The sequence below is a fragment of the Mustelus asterias genome, chromosome 19 (genome assembly GCF_964213995.1).
Source record: "Mustelus asterias chromosome 19, sMusAst1.hap1.1, whole genome shotgun sequence".
In the NCBI taxonomy this organism is placed as follows: Eukaryota; Metazoa; Chordata; class Chondrichthyes; order Carcharhiniformes; family Triakidae; genus Mustelus; species Mustelus asterias.
The window spans coordinates 64,539,018-64,566,046 of record NC_135819.1 but is presented as its reverse complement, the minus strand read 5'-3'; the positions used below and the strand labels follow the sequence as shown (position 1 = coordinate 64,566,046).

Genomic DNA, 27,029 nt, shown 5'->3' with positions numbered 1-27,029 from the left:
CATGAATACTCAGCAAGTCAGGGAGCAACTGGAGGATAAAAATAGTGAACATTTCAGGTCAATGACCATTGATCAGAACTTTCCGGGTGCTACCTGACATGTTGACTATTTCCAGCATTTTATGTTTTTATTTCAGCATCTGCAGTGTTTTTTGCTTTCGAGTAAGTATCTTGAGTAGTGGTTAATCTACTTAATTGGTTAATTGCAAGACAAAGAGCTGCAGTAATTAACCACGATACCCTGAACCTAAAGCACACCCTTACATACTTTCAATTCGATTGATTTTCAGGGGGAAAGGATCTACAAGTAGGTAAATATAATAGATTCAAGGAAGGGTGGAGTCTCTCGGTTTGAATGCAGACACAACAGTCCCACCAAAAAAAGTGATAATTAAAATTATCAAGGGGTTCAATAGGATAGATGTTGAGATATTGTTTCCACTTGTGGATGAGTCTAAAACAACAGACTATGAATATAAGTCTATATATAATGAATCTAATGAGGAACTTAGGAAAAAACTGTTCTGCTATTCATACATTCTGATCACTTAATGAACACTTTTAGCACCTTTCTTTGTATTTATTTACATTTCCTTTGTCAAATTACAACCCCCCCCCCCCCCCCCCCCATATTATAAATCCCTTCTGATTTTCTTTGCTCTTAGTTCTGAGGAAGGGCCATCCAGGCTCAAAACGTTGGCTCTATTCTGTCCACGCAGATGCTGAGATTTTCCAGCATTTTCAGTTTTTGATAAACAAGTTCTTTTTCCTAACAGAGTGATGATAAAATGAGACTTGCTACTACTGTAAAAAGAACAATACAGCACAGGAACAGGCCCTTCGGCCCTCCAAGTCTGCACCGATCATGTGTTCCTAACTAGACCATCCGTTTGTATCCCCCTATTCCCAGTCTGTTCATGTGGCTATCTAGATAAGTCTTAAATGATCCTAGCGTGTCTGCCTCAACCACTTTGCTTGGTAGTGCATACCAGGCCCCCACCACCCTCTGTAAAAAAACGTCCCCCACATATCCGTTGCCCCTTGAACCTTACCTTGAACTTGTGACCCCTTGTGTTTGTCATTTCTGACCTGGGAAAAAGCTTCCAACTGTTCACCCTATCTATGCCCTTCATAATTTTATAAACTTCTATTAGGTCGCCCCTCAACCTCCGTCATTCCAGGGAGAACAACCCTAGTTTACTCAATCTCACCTCATAGCTAATACCCTCCATACCAGGCAACATCCTGGTAAACCTTTTCTGCACTCTCTCCAAAGCCTCCACGTCCTTCTGGTAGTGTGGCGACCAGAACTGGACGCAGTATTCCAAATGTGGCCTAACCAACGTTCTATATAACTGCAACATCATATGCCAACTTTTATACTCTATGCCCCGTCCAATAAAGGCAAGCATGCCATATGCCTTCTTCACCACCTTTTCCACCTGTGCTGCCACCTTTAAGGATCTGTGGACTTGCACACCCAGATCCCTCTGTGTGTCTATACTCCTGATGGTTCTGCCATTTATTGTACAGCTCCCCCCTGCATTAGATCTACCAAAATGCATCACTTTGCATTTATCTGAATTAAATTCCATCCGCCATTTCTCCGCCCAATTTTCCAGCCTATCTATATCCTGCTGTATCCTCTGACAATGTTCATCACTATCCGCAACTCCAGCAAACTTCGTGTCGTCCGCAAACTTACATCTTCTTCCAAATCATTTATATATATCACAAACAGCAGAGGTCCCAGTACAGAGCCCTGCGGAACACCACTAGTCACAGAATTCCAATCAGAAAAAGACCCCTCCACTGCTACCATCTGTCTTCTATGGCCAAGCCAGTTCTGTACCCACCTAGCTAGTTCACCTTTGATCCCGTGAGATTTAACCTTTTGCACCAGTCTGCCATGAGGGACCTTTTCAAATACTTTACTAAAATCCATGTAGACGACATCCACGGCCCTTCCTCGTCACTCATTTTTGTCACCTCCTCAAAAAACTCAACCAAATTTGTGAGGCATGACCTCCCTCGTACAAAACCATGTTGTCTATCGCTAATGAGACTATTCAGTTCTAAATGTGTATAGATCCTATCTCTAAGAATCTTCTCCAACAATTTCCCTACCACGGACGTCAAGCTCACTGACCTATAATTACCCGGGTTATCCTTGCTACCCATCTTAAATAACGGGACCACATTTGCTACCTTCCAATCCTCTGGGACCTCACCTGTGTCCAATGAAGAAACAAAGATTTCTGTTAGAGGCCCAGCAATTTCATCTCTTGTCTCTCTCAGTAATCTAGGACAGATGCCATCTGGCCCTGGGGATTTGTCTACTTTAATGCTTCCTAAAACACCTAACATTTCCTCCCTTGTAATTGCGATTTGTTCTAACGGGTCTACACGTCCCTCTGAGACACTACCAATCAACGTGTCCCTCTCCTTTGTGAATACTGATGCAAAGTATTCATTGAGGATCTCACCTACTTCCTTGGGTTCTAAGCATAATTCCCCTCCTTTGTTCTTGAGAGGTCCGACTCTTTCTCTGACAACCCTCTTGTTCCTAACGTATGTATAAAATGCCTTGGAATTCTCCTTAATCCTGTCTGCCAAGGACATTTCGTGACCCCTTTTTGCCCTTCTAACTCCCTGTTTGAGTTCTTTTCTACTTTCTCTGTATTCCTCCAGTGCTTCATCTGTTTTTAGCTGCCTGGACCTTATGTATGCCTCTTTTTTCTTTTTGATTGGACCCACAATTTCTCTGGTTATCCACGGCTCTCGAATCCTACCTTTCCTGTCCTTCCTTTTTACAGGCACGTGCCTGTCCTGCACTCCTATCAACTGCTCCTTAAAAGACTCCCACATGCCAGATGTGGATTTACCCTCGAACAGCCTCTCCCAATCAACAGCCACCAAATCCTGCCTAATCCGGCTGTAGTTAGCCTTCCCCCAGTTCAGCATCTTATCCGTAGGACAACACTCATCCTTTTCCATGACTATCCGAAAGTTTACAGAATTGTGGTCACTGTTCGCCAGATGTTCCCCCACTGAAACTTTGACGACCTGACCGGGCTCATTCCCCAGTACTAGGTCCAGTATAGCCCCCTCTCTAGTTGGACTATCAACATATTGTTCCAAAGAACCTTCTTGGACACATTTTACAAATTCCTCCCCGTCCGGATCCCCAGCCCTAAGGGATTTCCAGTCTATATGAGGGAAATTAAAGTCTCCCACTACAACAACCCTATTTTTTCTACACCTGTCCAGAATCTCCTTACATATCCGTTCCTCAACTTCCCGTGGGCTGTTGGGAGGCCTGTAGTATACCCCCAGCATAGTGACTGCGCCCTTCCTGTTTCTGAGCTCTACCCACAGTGTCTTGTTACATGATCCTTCCAAATTGTCCACCCTCTGTACCGCTGTAATATGCTCCCTAACCAGTATTGCTACTCCCCCACCTCTTCCAGCCCTTCCTCTGTCTCGCCTAAAACACTTATACCCCGGAATATTCAGCTGCCAGTCCTGTCCTTCTTTTAACCAAGTCTCTGTCACTGCAACCACATCCAAGTTCCGCGCATGCATTAAGGCTCTAAGTTCATCTGTCTTTCCCGTTACGCTCCTTGCATTGAAGCAGATTCACTCCAGACCTCCAGGCCCACTGAGTTCATCCTCCCCCAGATTGCTTTTCCTCTTGGATAGCCTTATCCTGGCCCCATGCTCGTCATGATGTGGAGATGCCGGTGTTGGACTGGGGTAAACACAGTAAGAGTTTTAACAACACCAGGTTAAAGTCCAACAGGTTTATTTGGTAGCAAATGCCATTAGCTTTCGGAGCCCTGCTCCTTCATCTGATGGAGTGGATATATTGGGAGCAGATATCCACTCTATCTGACGAAGGAGCAGGGCTCCGAAAGCTAATGGCATTTGCTACCAAATAAACCTGTTGGACTTTAACCTGGTGTTGTTAAAACTCTTACTGTGCCCATGCTCGTCCCCAGTCTCTACGCTTGCTGACCTATTGTTCTGAACCCCACTTAACTGTAAGCAATTAAGAAGAATTCTAAGGACGCATTGAAGTGAACGCTGGATGAACACATGAACATGAAGTAATGACTGCTTGTAGAGATGGACGAAAAGAGGTTGGTGTGGAGCCAAAAGAGCCAGCATGCACCGACTGGGACGAATGGCCTTTGCTGTGAATCCCATATAATTGTAATTTTCCTGCCTTCTTTGCTGTAAACTCTATGTAATTGTAATTTTCCCACAGTATACCAATTATACTACAAGCTGTAAGATAAAATGATTTATTGGTAAGTTTTTAAAAAATTGCCTCACACGACAACCGTCACCCTTCAAGTCCCGGATGCTACTTCCATCTAATGGCATTGAGATCTGAGGCCCCGCCCCCCCGATTCCCATGGCGACCAACCATTGTCCGAGTGGCTGAGGGAAGTGCGCCGGCGCGGACTCTGAAGCTCGCGCTTCGCCCGCGCAGCGAGACAACCGGGCGCGCGACGTGGCGGTTTGCGACCAATGGCAGCGCGCGCGCGGGAACCCACCAATGGGGAATCACCGATGTGGCGCCCGAGGAGAGGCGGGAATACGGGGGGCGCGCGCTGATTGGCCAACGGCAGCGGGTTCATTTCCGTTTGGGAGCAGGGGTGGGCAATTTCCGGTAGACCCCTTCAGAGTGAGAGTGTCCAGGAGACAGGGGCTGAGAGATTTGGTAATGATGTTTAATTTAGTTATAATTAATGCTTTAATACTAATGATTGTTATGCCAATTGACTACTAAATGACCTGCAAGGTATCTTGCAAATCTAGCTAATACAGGGTTAAGTATGCCAAATGTTGGGGTTAAGTATTGTTTTTATAATGGGTAAAATTTCAGTTTCAAGTTTACAGAAATGATGATTTTCTATCGGAGGTAAATTGTATTTAAGCCACTGAACCGTTAGACCGTTAATTGCTCAATGTTACAACACAGTTACCAAATTAATTTAGATCAGAGGATCATTGGGCAATGATCCCCTTTTGAGAATGTATTGTAGGGTTGGTTGACCTTTGTACTTGCAATTGGATTCCCCCACTTTTGATCTTAAATTTGAGGGTTGGTCAAAAGCAGGCTAAATAACATCTCAGCCTGGAGGGTTAGATTTTGTTGCTGTCAAGTTGGGTAGTATAATATTTTTGCTACTCAAGGAAAAAAAGCTTGTGTTTTTCACAAGCTTGGGGTGTGCCAAATAAATGTATTTCTGATAAGTAGTCATCAGAAAGGATGTAGAGGCAGCAATTAATTTGTCAGGAGAAGGTTCCATAAACATGAATGAGCTAAATGATCAGGTAGCTTGTTTTGATGATTAAGGTTTAGATATTGGCCAGAACACTGGGGATCTCCTTTTTGAATAATGTTATGCCCACCCTAAGAAGCACAGTAAGAAGTCTCAACACCAGGTTAAAGTCCAACAGGTTTATTTGGAATCATGAGCTTTTGGACTGCTGCTCCTTCACCAAGTGAGTGTGTATCAATATGAATGATCTTCTTGGAGATCCTCTCCACTTTGAGCCACCTGATGAAGGAGCAGTGCTCCGAAAGATTGTGATTCCAAGTAGACTGTTGGACTTTAACCTAGTGTTGTGAGACTTTTTACTCCCAGTCCAACACTGGGAGTAAGAGACTGGTGGCTACCTCATGGCCACCTTAAGAGGGCAAATGGGACCTAGGTTTAATGTCTTGTCCTGAATATTTTGCATAACTCTCTCGGGTCAGTTTTTGGAATGGAGACCAAGATCATTATAGATCCCTGGGTTTCTAGCTTTTGAATGCTTTAACTATAAATAAGAGTTAATCAAGCATAATTGTGACACCTGTAGCCTCACTTACTCTTGGACAAAGGAGCCATTTTAATTCTACCCTCAATCTGTGTTTGTGTTTAGATTAACCAGAAAGATTTGCGACCCAATGTGGAATGAAGTCTGTCTACTAGCTAGGTTCCAGGTTTGACCCTGTGCTTGGTTGCCAGTTCTCTGCCAGGGTGTAGTAACTGGCTCAGCATCTTTGAACTAGGGAGAGATTCTCTCTCCTGAGGTGTAAAATGGGATGGTGCAGTATGGTATTGGCTGTGATGCTTGATGTTGATGATGCACATAGACATGTAATCAGAAGTGGACTCTTCCTATGAAGAAATACTATTCTGAGGTGTCAGTTTTAGTGAATCAGGGATGAAAGAAATAAGAGGGATTCACTTAGTATGCCTGGAAAGGAAGTTTGTGTATATAAATTCCTCTTGACATGCTTTTGAGTGTTGGTATCTGTAGTCTCCCACTGTCCCATTTGATATGTGGATAAAAGCAATGTTTGCACTTACTAATGCACTTATTGCAAGCACACAAATCCATAATGCGGTAGAGAAATTTATCTTCATCAGAGATATCTGATAAGACTTATGAAAGTTTCAATACTTCCTTTTTCGTGGTTTGTCACTGAAAAGTGGTATTGAGTTTCAAGTGATTGTCCTCCGCCTGAAAGGAATCCACTTTTGATCTTTATAGTTGGATATAATAAAGAGGGACTTGCATTTACATTGTGTCTGTCTTGACCTCCGGACATCCTAATGCCAATGAAGTACTCTTGAAGCATAGTTACTGTTGTAATGTCGCAATGGTGACTATGTGGCATTACAAAGCAGAAGATCTGCTTTCAACTGGAGTGAGGCCCCACCTTGAAAAATTCTAACCTCAGCAGCACCACCCCAATCTTCCAATGAAGCACAGTGGTAAATGTTTTGAGATTGATCATAGCCAGCAGCACACAAAGGAATATCAAAGCTTGGATTTTGGTGAGCATTGTGAATTGTATGACATTGGCTTGTGCACTGGTGCTGGAGACAATTTGAGTGTCACAGGAAAGATAGATTGCACTTCAATGTGATGGTTGATAGACTAACCATAGTATTAGGAGTTAGCACAGAATGATGCTGGTTATTACTTTTTAAGCACAAACTTAGAAAACTGAAAATCTGAACGTGTTATTGGGATATGAGTGTCACTGGTTAGGCCAGTATTTGTTACTCATCCCCTATTTCCCTTGAGGGTGGTGGTGAGCTTCTGCCTTGAACTGCTGCAGTTCTTTCTGTAGTCTTCTGGTACCACTGAATGGCTTGCTAGGTCATTTCAGAATGCAGTTAAGTGTCAACCACATTTCTGAGAGGCAGGTGTTAAAATGTAGGCCAGATTGGGTATGAACAGAAGATTTCCTACCTTAAGAACATTAATAAACCAGACGGGTTTTCACCAACAGTGATCATTTCATGGTCACCATTACTGATACTGGCTGTCAATTACTGATACTGGCTGTCAATTCCAGGCTTGTTAATTGAATTTATATCCTCAGAACATTAGCCTGGACCTCTGGATTGCTAGATGTTACCACTATGCCAATCAAGATGTTCAAGCATTGTGTTAATTACAGTTTTTTATATAACCCAGCATTTTTTTTGTAGAGAGTGAATGGAGTAGTCCGCACATTACGGAACCTTATTGTGAGGTCAGGAAGGAATGTGGATCAACCTGAAAATGAAGAAATCTAACAGTTTCAGGGAAATGGCAACAGTTCAAGAAATGCATCTGATGCAAGTTGAGGAAATAGTTTTTTTTTATTGCCAGGACAGGGATATGCGGATGATGTTTTAAAAAAAGTTGAGTTTGAGGGGGGTGGAGCAGAGGGTCAAATTAAACGAGTGTGCTCGTGTGTATGGAAGGAATGGTCATGTTCTAGTAACCTGCAATGATTGAGACTTACTTGCCCAAAAAGATTTAAATCATAGCTAATTGACCTTTTCTTTGGCTGTATTTGGCATGGTGTTGAATCCTGGTGAGTTAGCTGCATCAGTTTCCACCTTTTTTTTAATACTAGCTGAGAATATAACCAGCATCTATTTTTTCTTGTTGGATCGTTTTTACAAATCCAGTTACGTTTGGGCTTTTATCCACGAATGATTTTCCTGGTATCAAGTTCTGAAAGCACCTTTTTTAGTACTTGAAGCAGCGAGATGAAGACATTTGATTCTTTAACCTCACTGTCTTATTGTGGTAATGGCTAATTCTTATAATTTTATGTGACTAAAACGGAATTTGTAGAAAGGACCGTGATCAGTCATTTTACAAAACAATTAAGGAAATTGAGTTTTAAGATCTACTTTGGTTGGGTTTGCTTATGAGACAAATGAATTGCATTTATTAAGTGTCTTTCCCGTCCTTGGCATTCAAAGCTTTTCAGTCTACGAATTACTTTTTGAAGTGCAGTCACTATTTTTGTAGGGAAATATGACAGCCAGAACATACAGAATGAGATAAATAACCAGTTTTTCTTTTGGTGGAGGGATAAAAGTAGGCTGGAACACCTGGAGAGCACCCCAGCTCCTCTTTAAATAACCCCATCAGATTTGTTTGAGGCCTCTTCAGCAGATACAGACTCTTTTATAGGTTTTTGCATCATAAAAACTATCTTCAATGTCACAGCACTGAAGTGACTAAGTTTTGATGCCCAGCTTTTTATCTCCTTGCAATTTACTCCTCCTGTGGCATGTGGTGCCCATAGATGTCAAATGTCCTGTAATACATCACCAAATTGGCCAACATGGGAGGCATTGCAGCCAAATCCGATTCTGGCCATGACTCTCAGCCACGTGCACATTCTGTAGCAAGCGTTAGTTACTAGATGGCAATCAGAAACTGGAACCTTTGTTAGTTGCAGGAATATTCATTCAAAGGTCAATGAAAAAGTAAATCTTCTACAAAATCACTGGCATAGGCATGGGGGCTCATCCGATTACCGACATGGGAAGAGCTGGCAGAATGCTAAGGCAATTGAACAAAACTTAATTGCTGCTCTTACAAAGCTTCGATGTTCTTGGTACCCAGTTTTCTTTTTAATTTCAATTCCAGCAAATAATGACTTCATTTATTTAACTCTCCCCTTTTCTTTTGTTCAACATCACAATTGTTCACACACGACCAACTTTTTGAGGGGATTTAATACTCTTCTTTCCTTTCAGAAAGACGACAGACATGATGGGTTTAACAAAGCTGGTTCTGTACCTGACCATGTGTGGTGTTTATGCTCTGAGCAAACCTACTGAAAAGAAGGATCGTAGCTTCCATGAGAAGGAGCTGAGTGACAAGGTGCACGATGACTCTGAGAACTTTGAATATGACCACGATGCCTTCCTTGGAGCCGAGGAGGCAAAGACATTCGACCAGCTCACTCCTGAGGAGAGCAAAGAAAGGCTTGGGTGCGTAAGAACATGTCAGAAAATATAATGGCTTGCATTAGCTATCGCACATGGCTAACTTTTTTATTTCATTTGGAACTATAAATACTGTATTGAGTTTGGATCTTGGACCACTAAATATATGCGGACTCTCAGAATGTGAGTTGCATTCTGTACCACTTAAAGATGAACAGCTTCCTCCTGTGGGAGTTGAATGCGCCAATATGGTGGTAGTTCTCTGAGCGATGAGGCTTTGACCCGCACTGTAGAAATAGATGAGACTCCTTGGCTGTTGGTCACTAACAGCAGAGGGTTAGAAACTTCAAATCAGTTCTACTTATCTGGATTTGACATTCTTATTTTAAAAAATAAACAAAACTTGAGCGCAGGATTTAAGTAGTCCATTTGTTGGCTTCCTCTGTAGAAACAAGTAGCCAGGTCATTTAGCTCCCCTTATTCTGATTGTTATTGAATGTTCTCTGAAATATGTAGTTTATAAAAGCCATTAGTGGGACCCATTTCAACTCCCTATGCCACAACTGTGGGTTTGATTGTGCTTTACCCTTCCTTGCTGCTAGGATTCCCCCTCCAGAATGGGGTCTTAAAATTTTAAGAGTGAGTGAAACGGAAAAAGTGCTGAATTTCAGTGTGGCATTCAACACTTTTTTAACAGGGCCATTTAATATATAATGTCCAAATGTATGCAGACAAGGAGAACAGGTAAATGCATATCTCATTTCCCTGGGTCACACTGTCAGGCAGTAAATCTACTTGCAGCTTCAGGGTGTGCTCTCTTTCTGTTCTCTCAAACAGGAAAATATAATCAGATGGTTTAAGAGCAAAGACATTCATTTGGAATATTTTTTTTCTAGAGACGGAAACAAATTTATTTTCTATGATTCTGTACAACATCCTGCTAGGCTTTTGGTCGTGGGATGGGATTTATACATGCTTCTGTCCAGTTCAGATATACAAGAACACCGTGCAGTAAAATATAATATTCTGTCCTTGTAAACAGCTGTTATTTAATGACCCATTCTCAGATTTTGGGGATGTAATAGGTTGGATCTTCCGAGTTTGCTGACTTTACCTGGGTTGGTAGGAGGTGTGTTGCAGCTAGCCTCTGAGCTAGGACAGCTAGCTTGAATTATGCATGGTGCTCAACCATGATCATTGTACAAATGGCTCCCATAAGAAAGTTGCTCAGGTAATGAGGGTATGTATTTTCCACATTTACTATTGAGGTTTGAATGTGAAGACTAGCCACTTGGGTGTGGGATAGTGTTTACACATGGAGCTAATATCTGAGCCAATAATTCCCTCGTGAAAAGGAGGTGAAGTCTCTTTCTCTCCTGGAAGTAATGTGATGATAAATGCATGTTAACTGAGTAACTCGCTATCTTTTTAAGCTCATTGTACAACAGTGAATCACTGGGACGTACTTGAAAACTGGGTTCATTTACCAGCACTCTGAAGTTGAAACAGAATGCTTTACTTTCATTTACTTCTTTTCAGTGCATGGCCTTTCCTGCAGTTTGCAATTTAAACCCTTTTTTGTTTGAGTCAATACTTGATCATCTTGTCCCTGTGTGCAAAAACAACCTTTTGATTTCTGACTTTGCAAGTTCCTTGTCCCTCAAGGCATTGACTTAAAATTCTCACATTAGCATTTGTGTTTTTCTACATCGAGCCTTACATTGCAGCCTACATATTCTAAGCTTTCAATTCTGATCTAAGCGTTGACCCAACCAACCATCAGTGGCATAACAATTCCTTCCTCCACCAATTGTTGCCCAGAGCCCTTGATGCTTCTTTCCTCGCCTTTGAAAACCTCATTAGAAATCTAGTTCAGTGTACCTCCACCTTCTCCTAATTTCCTTTCTATCTCTGCTTTTTGTCAGACTGTAAGTGAAGTGCTATGGAATGTTCTACTACATTAAAGGTGCTATAAGTTATCTGTATAGCCTTCAACAGAAATCCAGTTAAATTGGAGTTCCAAGCTGGGCTTTGAACCTGGGTTTCTTGATGGCCTGCACTGGATCTTGACCATTTATTTTCCACTGTCACCTGCCAATACAAAATGACTGTCCACACATGTACACATCTCTGTGCAGACATCATTCTGCTGTGCCCAGCCTGCCAGAAACCTTTTTCTTAAATCAAAGGCTGAGGAAATGGCTTAAGAAAGGAAAGAAGTTTACCAGCCCAAGCAAATTAATCTGAACCCAAAGGTACTTCTGAGTCACCGATATGTCTCAGGAAAGAGCTAAGATTAGAGGCAGAGTATGTTTGAGATTCATGATAAACAGACACTGCTTGGTTTCCTTTAGCATACAGACTGCATATGTATTAGATCGTGATCTGAATGTAGATAAAATTGATAGCAGAAGTAGGAATTCATTTTGTGGGAGATCACTATCTTGATCAATTATTCTATCTTGGCTGTCAGAAAGTGATGACTGTAAAACTATAGAACGATGTGGAGATGCCGGCGTTGGACTGGGGTAAACACAGTAAGAAGTCTAACACCAGGTTAAAGTCCAACAGGTTTATTTGGTAGCAAAAGCCATTAGCTTTCAGAACAGGCTGTTCCTTCGTCAGTTGGGTGGGAGTTCTGATCACAAACAGAACACAAAGACACAAACTCAATTTAAATGAATAATGATTAGAATGCGAGTCTTTACAGTTAATCAAGTCTTAAAGGTACAGACAATGTGAGCGGAAGGAGCATTAAGCACAGGTTAAAGAGATGTGTATTGTCTCCAGACAGGACAGCTAGTGAGATTTTGCACATCCAGGCAGGTTGTGGGGGTTACAGATCGTGTGACATGAACCCAATATCCCGGTTGAGACCGTCCTCGTGTGCGGAACCTGGCTATCAGTCTCTGCTCATTATATATACTATAGAACTATAGTACGTTATATAGTACTATAGAACGCTCAGGACTAGAACTGCAAATGCGTGGCGTTGGCAACAAATGCAGCCTTTGTTTTCCTGTAATACTTGAGCCACTCCTAAGAAATGTATCCATTTGTCAATACTATGCAAAAAAAATGCAATGTGCAGTATCCCAACAAATATTTAATGTAAATTTGATCATGGCATTAAGTTATTGCAGACCAGATCAATGTTTGCGTAAAAGTTTAAAAACCACTACAATTTAGCATCCCTTCTATATTTTTCCCTACTCCAGCAATCTATGACTCTCTTCAGTTATAGGTTGTGAATATTTATGGTCAGGACAGGTTGTTGGTGATCTGGACACCAAAAAACTTGAAAAAGTATTATTTCTTGCGCGCATACCTTACTTGGAGAAGGAAAGCAGAATGTAGTGTTACAGTAATAGCTAGGGGTGCAGAGAAAGGTGAACTTAAAATGAGGTAGACCCATTTAAAAATCTGATGGGAGCAGGGAAGAAGCTATTCTTGAGTCGGTTGGTACGTGACCTCAGACTTTTGTATCTTTTTCCCAATGGAAGAAAGTATAGAGTCCTTATTTATGCAGGCTGCTTTTCCGAGGCAGTGGAAAGTGCTGACAGTGTAAAAGAATGGCAGGCTGGTTTGCGTGATGGATTGGGCTTTGCTCATAACATTTTGTAGTTTCTTGTTGTCTTGGACAGAGCAGGAGCCATACCAAGCTATGATACAACCAAATGGCGCATCTGTAAAGGTTGGTGAGAGTTGTAGTGGACATGCCAAATGGTTGAGTCTGCCCATATTCAAACATCTTGGTGACAGACTGATTTCTTCTAATGGAGCTGGAATTTAACTCTGGTCCTACAGGTGAAATAATAGATTATGTAAATACTTTTTAAAAAAATTGTCTTTTAGGTTTCCCGGTAGTTACTGGGCCACAAAGACCAAGAGTCAGTCCCTAGTTTATATAGCTGGCTGATTGGGAGCACTGGGGCATTACAGTTAGTCTTTTTACCCATGCTGGAGAATTGAAGGAAATCAGCCAAGATTGCTCTTTGAGTAAGCAGCCCAGAATGGAAGTATATTGGCATCTGGTGAAGGTAGGATTTGCATGTAGTGACACCCTTGTTTTGTTTAACTCCCTTTAGTCAAATAAACGGGCACTCATGAAGAATAGCCAATTGGATGAGGTGTTGGAGGAAATCCTGCTGTACCCAGCATGAGTCATTGCCTTGGAGAAGGTGACACCGTGTTACTAGTACTAACAATATCTGATAATATGAAGGCTGTCAATTTTTTTTTCTCTTAGATGCTGTCTGATCCTTCCTATCCCAAACCTGCACAGTAAATGTAACTGTCTTCAACAAAGGCACTTTTATATTTAAAAGGATGCTGAAAAGATAGATGTACAAGCAGTATTCCTGCAGCTGATAGATCCTCTGGATGGCGACACAATTCTATCTGGTTTTCACTTAAATCCACAACTGGAATTTTAATGTCTCTTATAAATTGCCATACCCTCATCTTTGCTGGGATAGAAAAGTAAATAGGTGACTGCAACCCACAGAAGTGTCAGCTTCTGTGTAATGCTCCAGAATCCCCTACATTGAGCATAGAAGTGCCTGTTGATCAGCTTCTCCAAGCTCCTTTTCCTAATCTTTCCCGGGTTTTTTGACTCTCCCAACAGAAAAATTGTAGATAAAATCGACGGAGACAAGGATGGGTTTGTCACAGAAGAGGAGCTTAAGCAATGGATTAAATTTGCACAAAAGCGTTGGACTTACGAGGATGTCGACCGTCAGTGGAAAGGTCATGATCTAGACAGCGATGGCCTCGTGTCCTGGGAAGAGTACAAAAATGCGACCTACGGGTCCCTGTTAGGTAGGTTTTTTGACAACCCTTTAAGGTTCTGAGTCTGACTCTGCCATCTGCACATTTTTTGTCTCTGTAGAATGATAGTAGATAAAATAGATGAGGATAAGGACGGATTTGTGACGGAGGCAGAGCTGAAGGCCTGGATAAAGCGGGCTCAGAAGAGGTACATCTTCGAGAATGTTGGGCGCCAGTGGCCAGATTTCGACAGTAACCAGGATGGGCTTGTCTCCTGGGAAGAATACAGAAACGTAACATACGGCTACTACTTGGGTAAGGAGCAGCAGCGGGGGTGGACACGAGCTGCATGCAAATAATAAAGGGGCAGGGTCAGTGGCAGTCAACGGAACAAGGAATTACGGTGCTAAACACCCTGCTGTCAGTTGTAGGAGTGATTCAATATCTAGGACTTCTGATGTTCCTGGTATTACTGGAGACTTCAACTTCTAATCTACCCTTGTAGAGGTCAGTAATTTAACAGTAAAGGTCCATGCCATCAGAAAAATTGTATTCATAATTTCCTTCGCAACTGCATTTGGTATTAGATGTACTCTTTCCTCTCTTTCTTTCCCGTCCCGTCCCCCAGTTCTGTTGCTTCTGAAGACCCTCTACCTGGACCAAGTGACGACTTTACATATATGTAAAGATCAGTGACTTGGTTGGCTACTTAATCATGGCTATAGGAAAAGGAATAAACCATTGTGTCTGTTCCATCATTGTTAGATTGTGGTTGATCTGTCTGTGCCTCGCTCCATTTTAGCTCGTCTTGTTCCATATTGTTGTCTACAAAATTCTACCAATCTCGGTCTTAAATTTCAATTATCCCAGGTGCCTTCATAGGTTTCTGTGGGAGCAAGTTCAAAATTTTTCCTACCCTTTTGTGTGGAAAAGGTGCTTCACTATTTCATTCCTGATTAGCTTTAATGTTAAGACTTGAGCAGTGGGGTAGAATGGCTGCACCTTTCTCCAGGTTACTTCCTTCCAGGATATCCACAGTTCTACCCACTACCACAGGGGGTCATGTGGTGCAGTGGGTGGCATCCCTGCCTCTGAACCAGAAGTTCCAGGTTAGAGTCCCACTCCAGGACTTGATGGTCAAGTAAGGTACATTCATAACATGGCTAGCAAATTGAGTTGGCTTCTTGAGATTAGACCAAGTTGAAGGAGCTTTAACTTTATTTGGCCTAATAACAAGAGGAGGCTGTTATAAGGCTGCTGCACCATATAAAAAAAAATCATGCTGATCTTTTACTTCAGTTACACTTTCCCACATTAACACCATAATCTCTTTCTCCTTTGTATCTAGAACTGTGTAAATCCGTTCTATCCCCAGCAGAAATTTGTGAAAATTTTTGATTTGATTTATTATTCACATGTATTAACATACAGTGAATAGTATTGTTTCTTGCACGCATACAAAACATACCGTTCATAGAGAAGGAAAGAGAGAGTGCAGAATGTAGTGTTACAGTCATAGCTAGGATGTAGAGAAAGATCAACTTAATGCAAGGTAAGTCCATTCAAAAGTCTGGCAACAGCAGGGAAGAAGCTGTTCTTGAGTCGGTTGGTATGTGACCTCAGACTTTTGTGTCTTTTCCCTGAAGGAAGAAGGTGGAAGAGAGAATGTCCGGGGTGCGTGGGGTCCTTAATTATGCTGGCTGCTTTTGCCGAAGCAGCGGGAAGTGTAGACAGAGTCAATGGATGGGAGGCTGGTTTGTGTGATGAATTGGGCTACGTTCATGACCTTTTGTAGTTTCTTGCAGTCTTGGGCAGAGCAGGAGCCATACCAAGCTGTGATACAACCAGAAAGAATGCTTTCTATGATGCATCTGTAAAAGTTGGTGAGAGTCGTAGCTGACATGCCAAATTTCCTTAGTCTTCTGAGAAAGTAGAGGTGTTGATGGGCTTTCTTAACTATAGTGTCAGCATGGGGGGACCAGGGCAGGTTGTTGGTGATCTGCACACCTTAAAAACTTGAAGCTCTCGACCATTTCTACTTCGTCTCCTACATGAAAATGTGACTTCTTTGGAACTACAGCAATGATTTTGTGTGTAAAGAGAACATTTATCTGTTTGGATGCAATATTTTACTGTAATGCTGTAAAGCATTATCTTTGGTCAGTTACAGCAAATCTAGCTGGAATAAATGTAGTGTTGATCGACTACAATAACATACATAGCTACTTGTAAAAGTGAACAGAGTTTTAGAATAATGGAGAAGGGTGGGGAAATTTGCTGAATAGATGTATTTTTTCAAAGTTCTGTAACTATTTTACAACCAGATGATCAGCTTAGTGGGACATGTGCATAAGGTAATTCAGAAGTGGTTTTGACATTGAGCCACACAAATCTATCTTGTGTAGTTATTTATTTAAGAGAACTGATTGACTTACCACTCTTGCACATCAGTGTGCTATAAGGAGCAAATCTTAGGAGTTGTGCAGCTAAATATTCGAACTTGGACCTCTGCTCATTGAAGGTGGGTGAATTGTGAGTTGGCGAATCTCATGAAAAAGTGCCTTGGGTTGTAGTTTTGGTTGGACCATTTTATTACAGAGTCCTGTCGTAAACTGAATTATAGACGTTGCATTTTCTGCTCTGCAATTTAGAATGTTGCAATCTTTGTTCCACAATGTTCCCTAAAATTGAACATTTAATTGGTATACAAAAAGATTTGCACTTGGGGATTAGCATGTGGGAAATGTATGGTGATCAGCCTGCTGGCTGGTGTGCAAGCAATCACTAATTATTTATTGTTCCATCATGAAGGGGCTTATCCTGTTAAATGACTTCTGTCACAAACTTACAACTTGTCAGTTCAAGTCTTGGTAGATCCCCACAACACCACCACCACCACGAATAGTGGTGAGCCCATTTTTAAAAAAACATAAATGGAAGGAAAGTTCACTGCGAATGAGTCTGATGTTTTGATTTTTTTTTAATGGGCTAATATACAATAGGCCCTTCTGGTTTTCCTTTTTATTGCATATAGAACATAGAACATAGAACATAACAGCGCAGAACAGGCCCTTCGGCCCACGATGTTGCACCGACCAGTTAAAAAAAAACTGTGACCCTCCAACCTAAACCAATTCCTTTTCGTCCATGAACCTATCTACGGATCTCTTAAACGCCCCCAAACTAGGCGCATTTACTACTGATGCTGGCAGGGCATTCCAATCCCTCACCACCCTCTGGGTAAAGAACCTACCCCTGACATCGGTTCTATAACTACCCCCCCTCAATTTAAAGCCATGCCCCCTCGTGCTGGATTTCTCCATCAGAGGAAAAAGGCTATCACCATCCACCCTATCTAAACCTCTAATCATCTTATATGTTTCAATAAGATCCCCTCTTAGCCGCCGCCTTTCCAGCGAAAACAATCCCAAATCCCTCAGCCTCTCCTCATAGGATCTCCCCTCCATACCAGGCAACATCCTGGTAAACCTCCTCTGCACCCTCTCCAAAGCCTCCACATCCTTCCTGTAATGTGGGGACCAGAACTGCACACAGTACTCCAAGTGCGGCCGCACCAGAGTTGTGTACAGTTGCAACATAACGCCACGACTCCTAAATTCAATCCCCCTACCAATAAACGCCAAGACACCATATGCCTTCTTAACAACCCTATCTACTTGATTCCCAACCTTCAGGGATCTATGCACACATACACCTAGATCCCTCTGCTCCTCCACACTACTCAAAGTCCTCCCGTTAGCCCTATACTCAACACATCTGTTATTCCTACCAAAGTGAATTACCTCACACTTCTCCGCATTAAACTCCATCCGCCACCTCTCGGCCCAACTTTGCAACCTGTCTAAGTCTTCCTGCAAACTACGACACCCTTCCTCACTGTCTACCACACCACCGACTTTGGTGTCATCAGCAAATTTGCTAATCCACCCAACTATACCCTCATCCAGATCATTAATAAATATTACAAACATAACTAGAAAGTGCGAAGTCCTGTTCTCAGCAGCAATTTCTGCTGTAGGGTAGCACCAAGGCAAGAATTAAGTACTTTACAGACTAGCGTATTAAAGATACTTTTTGTTTCAGCAGTCGGTCACTGTCAGTTACGGAACTTTATCTGGAACCTGACATTCTCTCCACTTTCTGTTTACTAATATTGGAATTATTTTTCCCCTCGTGCCCTTCTTCCCTACCTGTTTGATCTCCACAGATGATGTGGATGCTGACGATGGCTACAACTACAAACAGATGATGGCAAGAGATGAGCGTCGGTTCAAAAGGGCTGACCAGAATGGTGACCTGTTTGCCACAAAAGAGGAATTCACTGCCTTCCTGCATCCAGAAGAATATGATCACATGAAGGACATTGTTGTGCTGGTCAGTGCTTTGATGCTGCAATGTTTTCTTCCAGCTCTAATTTAACGAACGTTATGTAATATTTACAGCATTGAAACCAGCCATTCAGTGTCGCTAGTTTATGCTGGTTCATCCTGTACCCAAGCCTCCTTCCATGCTGCTTCATCTCCCCTTATTAGCACATCTTTCACTTTTTCTTTGTGTTTTCTAACATGATCTTTTTGATTATTTAATGCATCAATTTATAGAAGTGGTGAATGAGTATCTGTTGAGGGATGGGTTTGAGGGTTAGAAGTATAGATCCGACTGGCTTCTTGAAATTATGCAGCTGGTTAGAACTAAGTAATGGGGGCTGTGATACATTTTCATTGTTGGTTCATGAAGCACCTACACAACAAGAAAACATCACTGCGGCCCATTTGGCTCATCCCCAAAACAGAAACCCTAACAAAAATACTTTTGTCTCCTCAATAACACTGGCTCCCATGAAACCGCTGATATCCGTTCTTGTTGGATTTCAAAATTATCCTTCCACCTTCTTCAACTTCTGGACTGAAGCTGTCTCGGAATTTGGGTCAGCTGGTTCAGGTTCAGGGTTGCTCTGAATGTGGGTATAGACCAGTGCACAAGCAGCAAAGCTGAATTGTCCAAGTGTTTTTTAATGTTAAAAAACCGGGCGGCACGGTAGCACAGTGGTTAGCACTGCTGCTTCACAGCTCCAGGGACCTGGGTTCGATTCCCAGCTTGGGTCACTGTCTGTGTGGAGTTTGCACATTCTCCTCGTGTCTGTGTGGGTTTCCTCCGGGTGCTCCGGTTTCCTCCCACAGTTCAAAGATGTGCAGGTTAGGTTGATTGGCCATGCTAAAACTTGCCCTTAGTGTCCTGAGATGCATAGGTTAGAGGGATTAGTGGGTAAATATGTAGGGATATGGGGGTAGGGTCTGGGTGGGTTTGTGGTCGGTGCAGACTCGAAGGGCCGAATGGCCTCTTTCTGTACTGTAGGGTTTCTATGTTTCTATGTTACTCTATTAAAATTGATGCATGACACATTACAAAAGTCTGCTTTTTGGATAGTTGGATTTGGCTCACTGTCCAAAAAGCAGACTTTTGTAATGCGTTATGCATCAATTTTGATAGAGTAATAGAGACCAGACTTTGCTCAAGTAGAATTTCTGTGTATTCTGAGATGCATTATTGTTTCTCCTGGCAGGAAACCATGGAAGACATCGATAAGAATGGAGATGGTTTCATTGATCTGGAGGAGTATATTGGTAAGTAGAGTGTTGGAAAGATTTTAAAAACTGAGTACAAAGTTACCCCTGATCAGTTATTGATAATAGCTTGTATGACTGTTTAGCCGTGGCAGCATGTCCTGCGAGAGCTTGGACAGTATATCAGACTAATGAAGGATGTACTGGGGGGTGGGGTCATGAAGAGGTAGATTATAGTCAACTACACCAGAAGCCACAAACTCAAGAAGGGTTTTGCAGTGGCTGTCGCGTTATATATCTGACTGACCATCTCGGGGCTGTGAACAGAATTTCTGGTGAGCTGCAAAGAGAAAATTCAACCTTGGGAGAAGTGGCTGAGATTGGTTCAGGGGTCTGTGGAGAGGTGAGATATGGGGTTGACGTAGAGTAACTTGTGTTTTGAATGGTGCAAATACCTGAACAGGTAGAGGAAGTTGCATTTGTATAGCATCTTTCACAGCCACAGGACATTTTAAATGGTTTACAGCCAATTAAGTACTTGCATTATTGGAAACACAACAGGAAGGAAGAGAGACGTGCTTTTTACCTGCAGTAATTCAACTGACAATTTGGAAGAGGAGCTCTTGGTGCTGAGATGTGTGTTGTTTGTTTGAGTATGAACCAAGTTTGATACTTTTCATGCTGTATCAATATGATTCGGCAAAAATGGTTTTGTTAACTAGGAACAGGTATCAAGACGATCAAAGGAAAATGTTGTGCACATGTCTGACCGTCCCTCATTTTTCAGGTGATATGTACACTGCGGACAGTGATGGCCATGAGCCAGAGTGGGTCAAAACTGAGCGTGAGCAGTTCACTGAGTTCAGAGACCGCAACAAAGATGGCAAAATGGACAAGGATGAAACCAAAGACTGGATCTTGCCAGCTGACTATGACCATGCTGAAGCTGAGGCCCGCCACCTTGTCTATGAATCTGATGAAAACAAGGTGAGCTGTGCATGTTACTTCTCACTAAGATGAAAGCAAAATACTGTGGATGCTGGAATCTGAAACAAAAAACAGAAAATGCTGGAAAATCTGAGCAGGTCTGACCGTATCTGTGGGGAAAGAATAAAGCCAACGTTTTGAATTTAGATGACTCTTCATCAGAGCTCTGAAGAAGGTTCATCTAGACTCTAAAAGTTGGACCCTATTCTCTCCCCAGAGATGCTGTCGGACCTGCTGAGATTTTCCAGCATTTTCTCTGTGTGTGCATGTTGCTTGTTCAGTTTTGCATATTTGACTATCAAATATTTTAGTGGGGGGGGGGGGGGGGGGGGGGGCATAGTAGCACTGGGGGGGGGGGGGGGGCATAGTAGCACTGGACTAGTGGGGACCTGGGTTCAAATCCCACGATGGTAGATGGTGAAAATCGAATTCAATAAAAATCTGGAATTTTAAGTCCAATAATGACCACAAAACCATTGATTGTCGTAAAAATCCATCTGGTTCACTAATATCCTTTAGGGCAGGAAATCTGCTGTACGCACCTGGTCTGCCTAAATGTGACTCTAGTCCCACAGCAATGTAGGTTGACTCTGAACTGCCATTCAGTTCAAAGGCAATTGGGGACAACAAATGCTGGCCTTACCAGTGATGCTCACAATCCATGAAAGAATAAAGAAAAAAGTCCTATTAGTGAAATTTTCATCAATTCCCCATAGCTGGCTGAGCTTGCAGCTGCTTAGGACCTAGGCTCTAGAATATCCTCAAATTTCTCTGCCTCTGCCTCTCTCACCCACTTTGAAATACCCTAAAATCCCCTTATGTGAATCTCACTTCGTCTAAACAGATGGTTCTGTGATTTTTCACACTTAACAATTTGCATTTCGATGGCACCCTTTAAAACAGTAGTAGGTCCAAAATGTTTCATGCAAATTGATAAAATTGAACCCCAAACCACACTGATCAGGCTTGTGTCTAATGTGCGGTAGACTTTAAGGGCTTGTTTAAGTAGGTGAGTGAGTGGCAAGCATTAAGGCATGAAATAACTGCAAATTTTGTCCCAAAATGGACTGATCAGTGTTGGAATGGAGCAGCAATATGGAGGCAGAAAAATCAGCTCGAGTTCTTGTTCTCGTGATTGAAGTGCCTCTGAGCAGCATCTTAAGACATGATGAGGCTTTGGAACCTTCTAAAACAGTGGAGATCAACATCCTAACCCAACATAGATGAAAACATGACCACGGGATCTTTTAGAGGCTGCTAGCTTCTTTAAAACCCTCACCATTTGAGTTGGTTGAGAATACGCAACCAAGTTTTTTTTTCATTGAGTACTCAGAGGAGGAATAGGATATCAGTTTTTTTCCTCTACTGTAGTTAGTGAGTGGAAAATTGAGATTTTCCTCTAAAATTAGGTGGAAATTGATACAGCTAATTGTATTTACAGCTCCAATTCCAATAAAGACCAGTTTTAAAAATTCCAAACTTATTCAAGTATCAGCGCAGGTGTTGAGCAAGCATCTTTTTACTGAAGAGACATTGTGGAAAAAGTTGAGGGGAACGCATTGAAGGGGAGAATTCAATAAATTGGAGGCAATTGAATACCCTTCTAGGGAGAAGGGATTAAATGGTGGATGGGATTGATGTATCCAAGAGGTCATTCCTTGTTCTTCAAAAGCTGTTCTGCTGTGAATAGATGACTCTCATGTAATTGTTTGTCTTCCAATCTGTTGTAGGATGGAAAACTCTCAAAAGAAGAAATAGTCAAAAAGTATGATCTGTTTGTGGGGAGCCAGGCCACAGACTTCGGAGAGGCCTTAGTAAGACATGATGAGTTCTAAATATGTAGATAACTACTGCAGAGAACGAACAAGAATCCATTCCATGAAGAAGGGATAATTTATTTTTTACAATTTGCTGTTTAACTCGGTGTTCTGTTCTCAGGTTGTTTACTGAGCTTTATTCGGAAGCAGAGAAGGGAGTTGGTGGCTGAAATGAAGCGGCCATCTTGTGCCTGGAAAGTGACGTGTAATTACTGATATATATTTACTTCCCATGTATGTGTAGAACCTAACTACATTTATTTTTTGTATTTGTTTCTTCTTTGATTGGATGACTTTAGAACTTCTAACCCCATGCAAAGTCTACTTATAGAAAAGCCCCAGGCCTGATTTCTCGGAGTCCAGAACAATTGCTTGTGCATAAAATTGAAAATTGCTTCAATTTATGGAAGTGTTTTTTGATCAGATCACTTTTTTTCATACCCTAACAACAGGTGTATTTGTACAATTGCCAAGTACATGTAGATACACACACGTTGGGAACCAGATACACCTCAGTAAATTACCTTGGCCATCTGTTACACTGTGTTATACAGCATTCCACCATCCTGTAATGTACTGCCACAAACAACACGAGGGAGTAGAGTCAACCTATTAACATGCATGAAACTGAAGGCCAGATAAGCTGATCTTAATTGTTTTGGAATAATGTCATGCATCAGTCAGAATAGAGATAGTAAAGACCAGCTGGTCCATGAGCCTGCTTCATACTTGATGGCTGGAGTATCATCTTTTTGCCCTGTTTTCCTCCACTGCCTTAGCCATCATGTAATTTCCCCAGGTAATCACCTGGACTGTGTATTAGTTATAACAATACTTGCCTTTTTTGCCCTGGTCACAAACCAGTTGAGCTCATTCTGAAGGCATATTAATTCAACATAATATTGATCATGTGATTAAACAAATCATTTTTTGATACCAATTCAACCTTTCACTGGTCTTATGCTGCCTTCTGTAGCTTAAAGTGTAACAAAATTTGGAAATAAACAGTATTTTGTATTTTTAATCCAAGTGGCAGTTGGTTTTAAGGCGAGTTAATCTCTGGGATGGGGGAGGCAGGTGCTCCATTCTGCTGATCATTAAACTAAGCAGGCAGCCTTTGTGAGAATTGTAACTTGTGTCCAAGGTTAACATGAAATATTGCCCTGTAACTTTACTGGCCATTTTGTTGTCCTGTATTTTGAGGAGAAAATGTATATTTGGAGAGATTTAATATAAACGATCACAGAAGTAACATACTATTAAAAAGCACCTACATTTAGTCACTAAGTAAATTCAGTGTTATATTTGTACACAATGAGACCTGTAGTTGATTTTTCTTAGTTTTAATGCATTTATGTGCACATGGTGAATGCATTGTGCAGTTCACTTTGATAAAAAACAGAAAATGCTGGGAACACCCAGCAGACCAGACAGCATCTGTGCAGAAAGAAACTGACAGTTTTGAGTGGATGACCTTTCATTTGAGCTGGAAAACAAAAAGTTGGCAAATATTGAGGTTGGTGCTGACTAGATCTTTAGGACTATAATTTGCATTCTTTGCATTTGACTAAATTGGTGTTTAAAAGCACATGGGTGATGTTGGTGTGCAAGGTTTTGGGGAACAAGCCATGAGTCTTGTGAATTCTTCCACTTGCGCTCGCAACTAACGAGCATCTGTGGGAGATGAGGGAAGGAAACAGGAAACGTACATCAAAGCTACTGCACAGCTTTTCTTGTGGTTTCCTTTAGTGTGTATGATCGAAGTTAAACTCACATCAACAATGTGGTGTGGTTAGGCTGCAGAGACATGCGTAAAATTCTTGGTATCTTTGGTGTTTCAAGCTACACACCATATTAAGAATAGCTATAGTCTGACTTTATCCTACTACAGCTCTGATCTGTATTCATGTATTAATCAGTTGTGGATTCTTTCCTTGCCTGTGCTGCTAGCATTTGAAAGCAACTGCTGTTTCCCAGTGTGATCTGTCATTAATCCTTGCATCCAAAACATTGACCTGTGTTTCTTGTTGATTTGAGTTTAAGATCCATCATTTCCTCCTTTTGTTTTTACCACTAAAAACAAGCAATGTCTTTTTAAATGTATACTGTAGTGCTTTGCCTGTCTTCCATGCGCTCTCAAATGTAACAATCTGACCTTCATAACATGGAAATTATAGCACCAAAACAGGGCATTTACTCCAATTGGTCTGTGACAAGGAGTCACCAATACCCTCCAGTGAAGTGCCCAATTCCAAGCATTGGATACAGTTCATTGAAGCACTTGAAGGGAAAATGGGATTCATGTTCTCCAACTTTATTCCTCCCTGTTAAGTAACATCAAACAAAAGCATAGAATACTGTAAAAACTCAAGTCTGGCAGCATCTATGGAGAGCAAAAGAGTTAATGTTTCAAGTCTGTATGACTCTTCAGAGCTGGGAGAAACGTGGTGGATTATATACTGTACAAGAAGGCATGAAGCAGAGTAGAAGGTCAGTGATTGGTGGGAGCTAGGAGAGGTTGCAACAAAAATGTGTAGGTCCCGAAACAGGAGGCATTAATGGCAGAAGAAGGTTCTAGAAGTTGCATAATGGTAAGATATCAAATGTTGAATTTTAATCTGAATCTGTTCTGACAATTAATTTGACTGGTTTTTCAGTCTCAAAAGTGGCTCCTGGTGATGTGTAATTGTCAAATCACATTTCACTTCACATTGAGCTGATTGCATAACCAGGAGGGCAACTATTCTCCAATTCCTAATGACAATCTTAATGGACATCTTTTTGGATGCCTGTCTTGAAGTTGAGCGTTGAGTTTCGAGTGTCCATCTCCTTCCCTTGTACCACAGCAATTTTGATATCCCCCTCCCTGCTTTAACCAGACATTTGGAGTCTTTCTTTCAGCAAACATTAGATTTCTTTTAAAAAAATAAATGGGCAGTAACATCCAATTACAGACTGGAATCTAATCAAGGAGTTTATATTATTTTAGGATGAAGGATACCTGTGAGTGAGTTATAGACTGGACTAACGTAACTGAATGCCTGGAATTTTAGTAATTAACTTCAGTGGAGTATTTTGTCATTCTCATTTTATACCAACAGCACCATGATTTTGGTACGCTGAAGCTTCATACCCCCACCCTCCGAACCCTGTGTAACTTAGCCAATCTCCCTGCCAAAAGTGGATTAGATTATTTTCTTGTTGGCAATGGAGGTGAATACGTTTAGATTTTGTAAATGTCCTTTTTTAAATATTAGTTAAATCTAGTTTAGTAGCTACAAACCTCTTTTATTCAAAATCGGTATCAGTGAATTAGACAGATGTGTGTTTTTACAGAAAAAATCCTAAATGACATTTCACCCGATGCATGAGAGCAAAATTTCGATTGTAAGGACTAGTTTGGACTTGGATGTCACATTTCCAGAGTTAAATAACTGCCAGTGCTCAATGCCTGTAGCTGACTCTGGTTACATGGAAAAGGTATCGGGCAACTACTGCCTGTATATTTTTAAAGTGTCCCTGGGAAAACCAGCACTTTGTAAGCAGAGAAAACTAAATGAGAGAGAACCGAAAGATGGTTTAGTTTGAGGGAGGGGTCCAAATCTGCCACTCAAATCTAATTGACATGCATCTAATTGGGTGAAAAGGGCAGATGCACATGTTTGTAAATTGAATCGCTGCTTTTATCATGTGACCGGGAAGGTGTGATTTTTTTTTCAAAAAAATCAGTTGCAGTGCACCACTGGAATATTCAGCACGTGTTTGCTATATATTTTCACAAATCCATTTAACCATTGTCTTGCTGCCTGTGGCCATAAGGCAGGTCTGAGCTGTCACTCGCACTGTACTTGAAGTGTCAGTAAATAGCAAGTTTTTGATATGTCAACATTAGTATATTTTCTCCATGTAAAATGTTTGCCTGTCTGCTTTGAATTGAATTCTAATCCTCAATAAAGTCTTTTTTTTAAATAGTGTGGTCATTTATTTTACTAAGTCCCCAGTTCTGATTTTGTGCTGTCATGATTTTTTTTTTTTTGCAGTTGTTTTTGTTCTAGTCCTCCAGTGTTGTGGATCGCCAACTTTTCCTGTTCCAGTTGTAATTCTTGCATCAGACCATTTTTTTCCACCCTGAACAGTCTTGCATGCTTTACTTTTCTGTACTGTCCTCGTACCTGTTGAGCATTTGCACCACTTGCAGTCCATATTTATCAACAAACGTACTTGCCAACTCTCTTTGTAGTAGATGTTAACTACACCAACCAGAGACATTGAAACTAAACTGAATAAGAATATGAAGCAGAACAATCCTCGAATGCCAACAGGATTGTTTGATAACCAATGAATTATATCATTTTTCAGATATATTCTAGTCACAGATCAATATATTCTAGTCTAGATCAACTGTTGTCTAATTTTAATCAGATGAAAGAGTTAAACGGTGGGAATATGGTAAAGGTATGCACATGGAATTCAATCACCAGTTTAGGCATACAATTCCTCATTCCATTTTTAGTCACCTGTCTTCATTTAGAATGTAGATTTTGTATTACTATGCTTTCTTGTAGTGATGGTATGGGATTGGGTGTAGTGTTGTATATTCACATTTTCAGTTGCAATTAT

The 27,029-nt window shown here is 41.4% G+C and overlaps 1 protein-coding gene across 4 annotated transcripts; it reads left to right on the top strand.

Annotated features, from left to right (window-relative positions):
- Positions 1-4,597: 4,597 nt before the first annotated feature.
- LOC144508020 (calumenin-like) lies at positions 4,598-23,893 on the top strand. Of its 4 annotated transcripts, none has more exons than XM_078235730.1 (7): positions 4,598-4,728; positions 9,059-9,295; positions 14,142-14,335; positions 18,249-18,415; positions 19,605-19,665; positions 20,393-20,592; positions 22,323-23,893. In XM_078235730.1, exons 2-7 carry the CDS (start codon positions 9,072-9,074, stop codon positions 22,425-22,427), a joined length of 951 nt encoding a protein of 316 aa, XP_078091856.1. In that variant the 5' UTR covers positions 4,598-4,728; positions 9,059-9,071; the 3' UTR covers positions 22,428-23,893. The 4 variants fall into 4 exon arrangements, with proteins under 4 accessions (XP_078091856.1, XP_078091857.1, XP_078091859.1 ...); XM_078235731.1 differs by lacking the exon at positions 14,142-14,335 and adding an exon at positions 13,878-14,071; XM_078235733.1 differs by having other exon boundaries at positions 4,648-4,728; positions 9,063-9,295.
- Positions 23,894-27,029: the final 3,136 nt, after the last annotated feature.

Excerpts from the sequence above, each read along its gene's own strand:
- LOC144508020 (XM_078235730.1), top strand. The coding sequence starts at position 9,072 with ATGATGGGTTTAACAAAGCTGGTTCTGTACCTGACCATGTGTGGTGTT. Across the intron at positions 18,416-19,604 it reads TGAAGGACATTGTTGTGCTG|GAAACCATGGAAGACATCGA; the intron begins GTCAGTGCTTTG and ends TTCTCCTGGCAG. Across the intron at positions 19,666-20,392 it reads TGATCTGGAGGAGTATATTG|GTGATATGTACACTGCGGAC; the intron begins GTAAGTAGAGTG and ends CTCATTTTTCAG.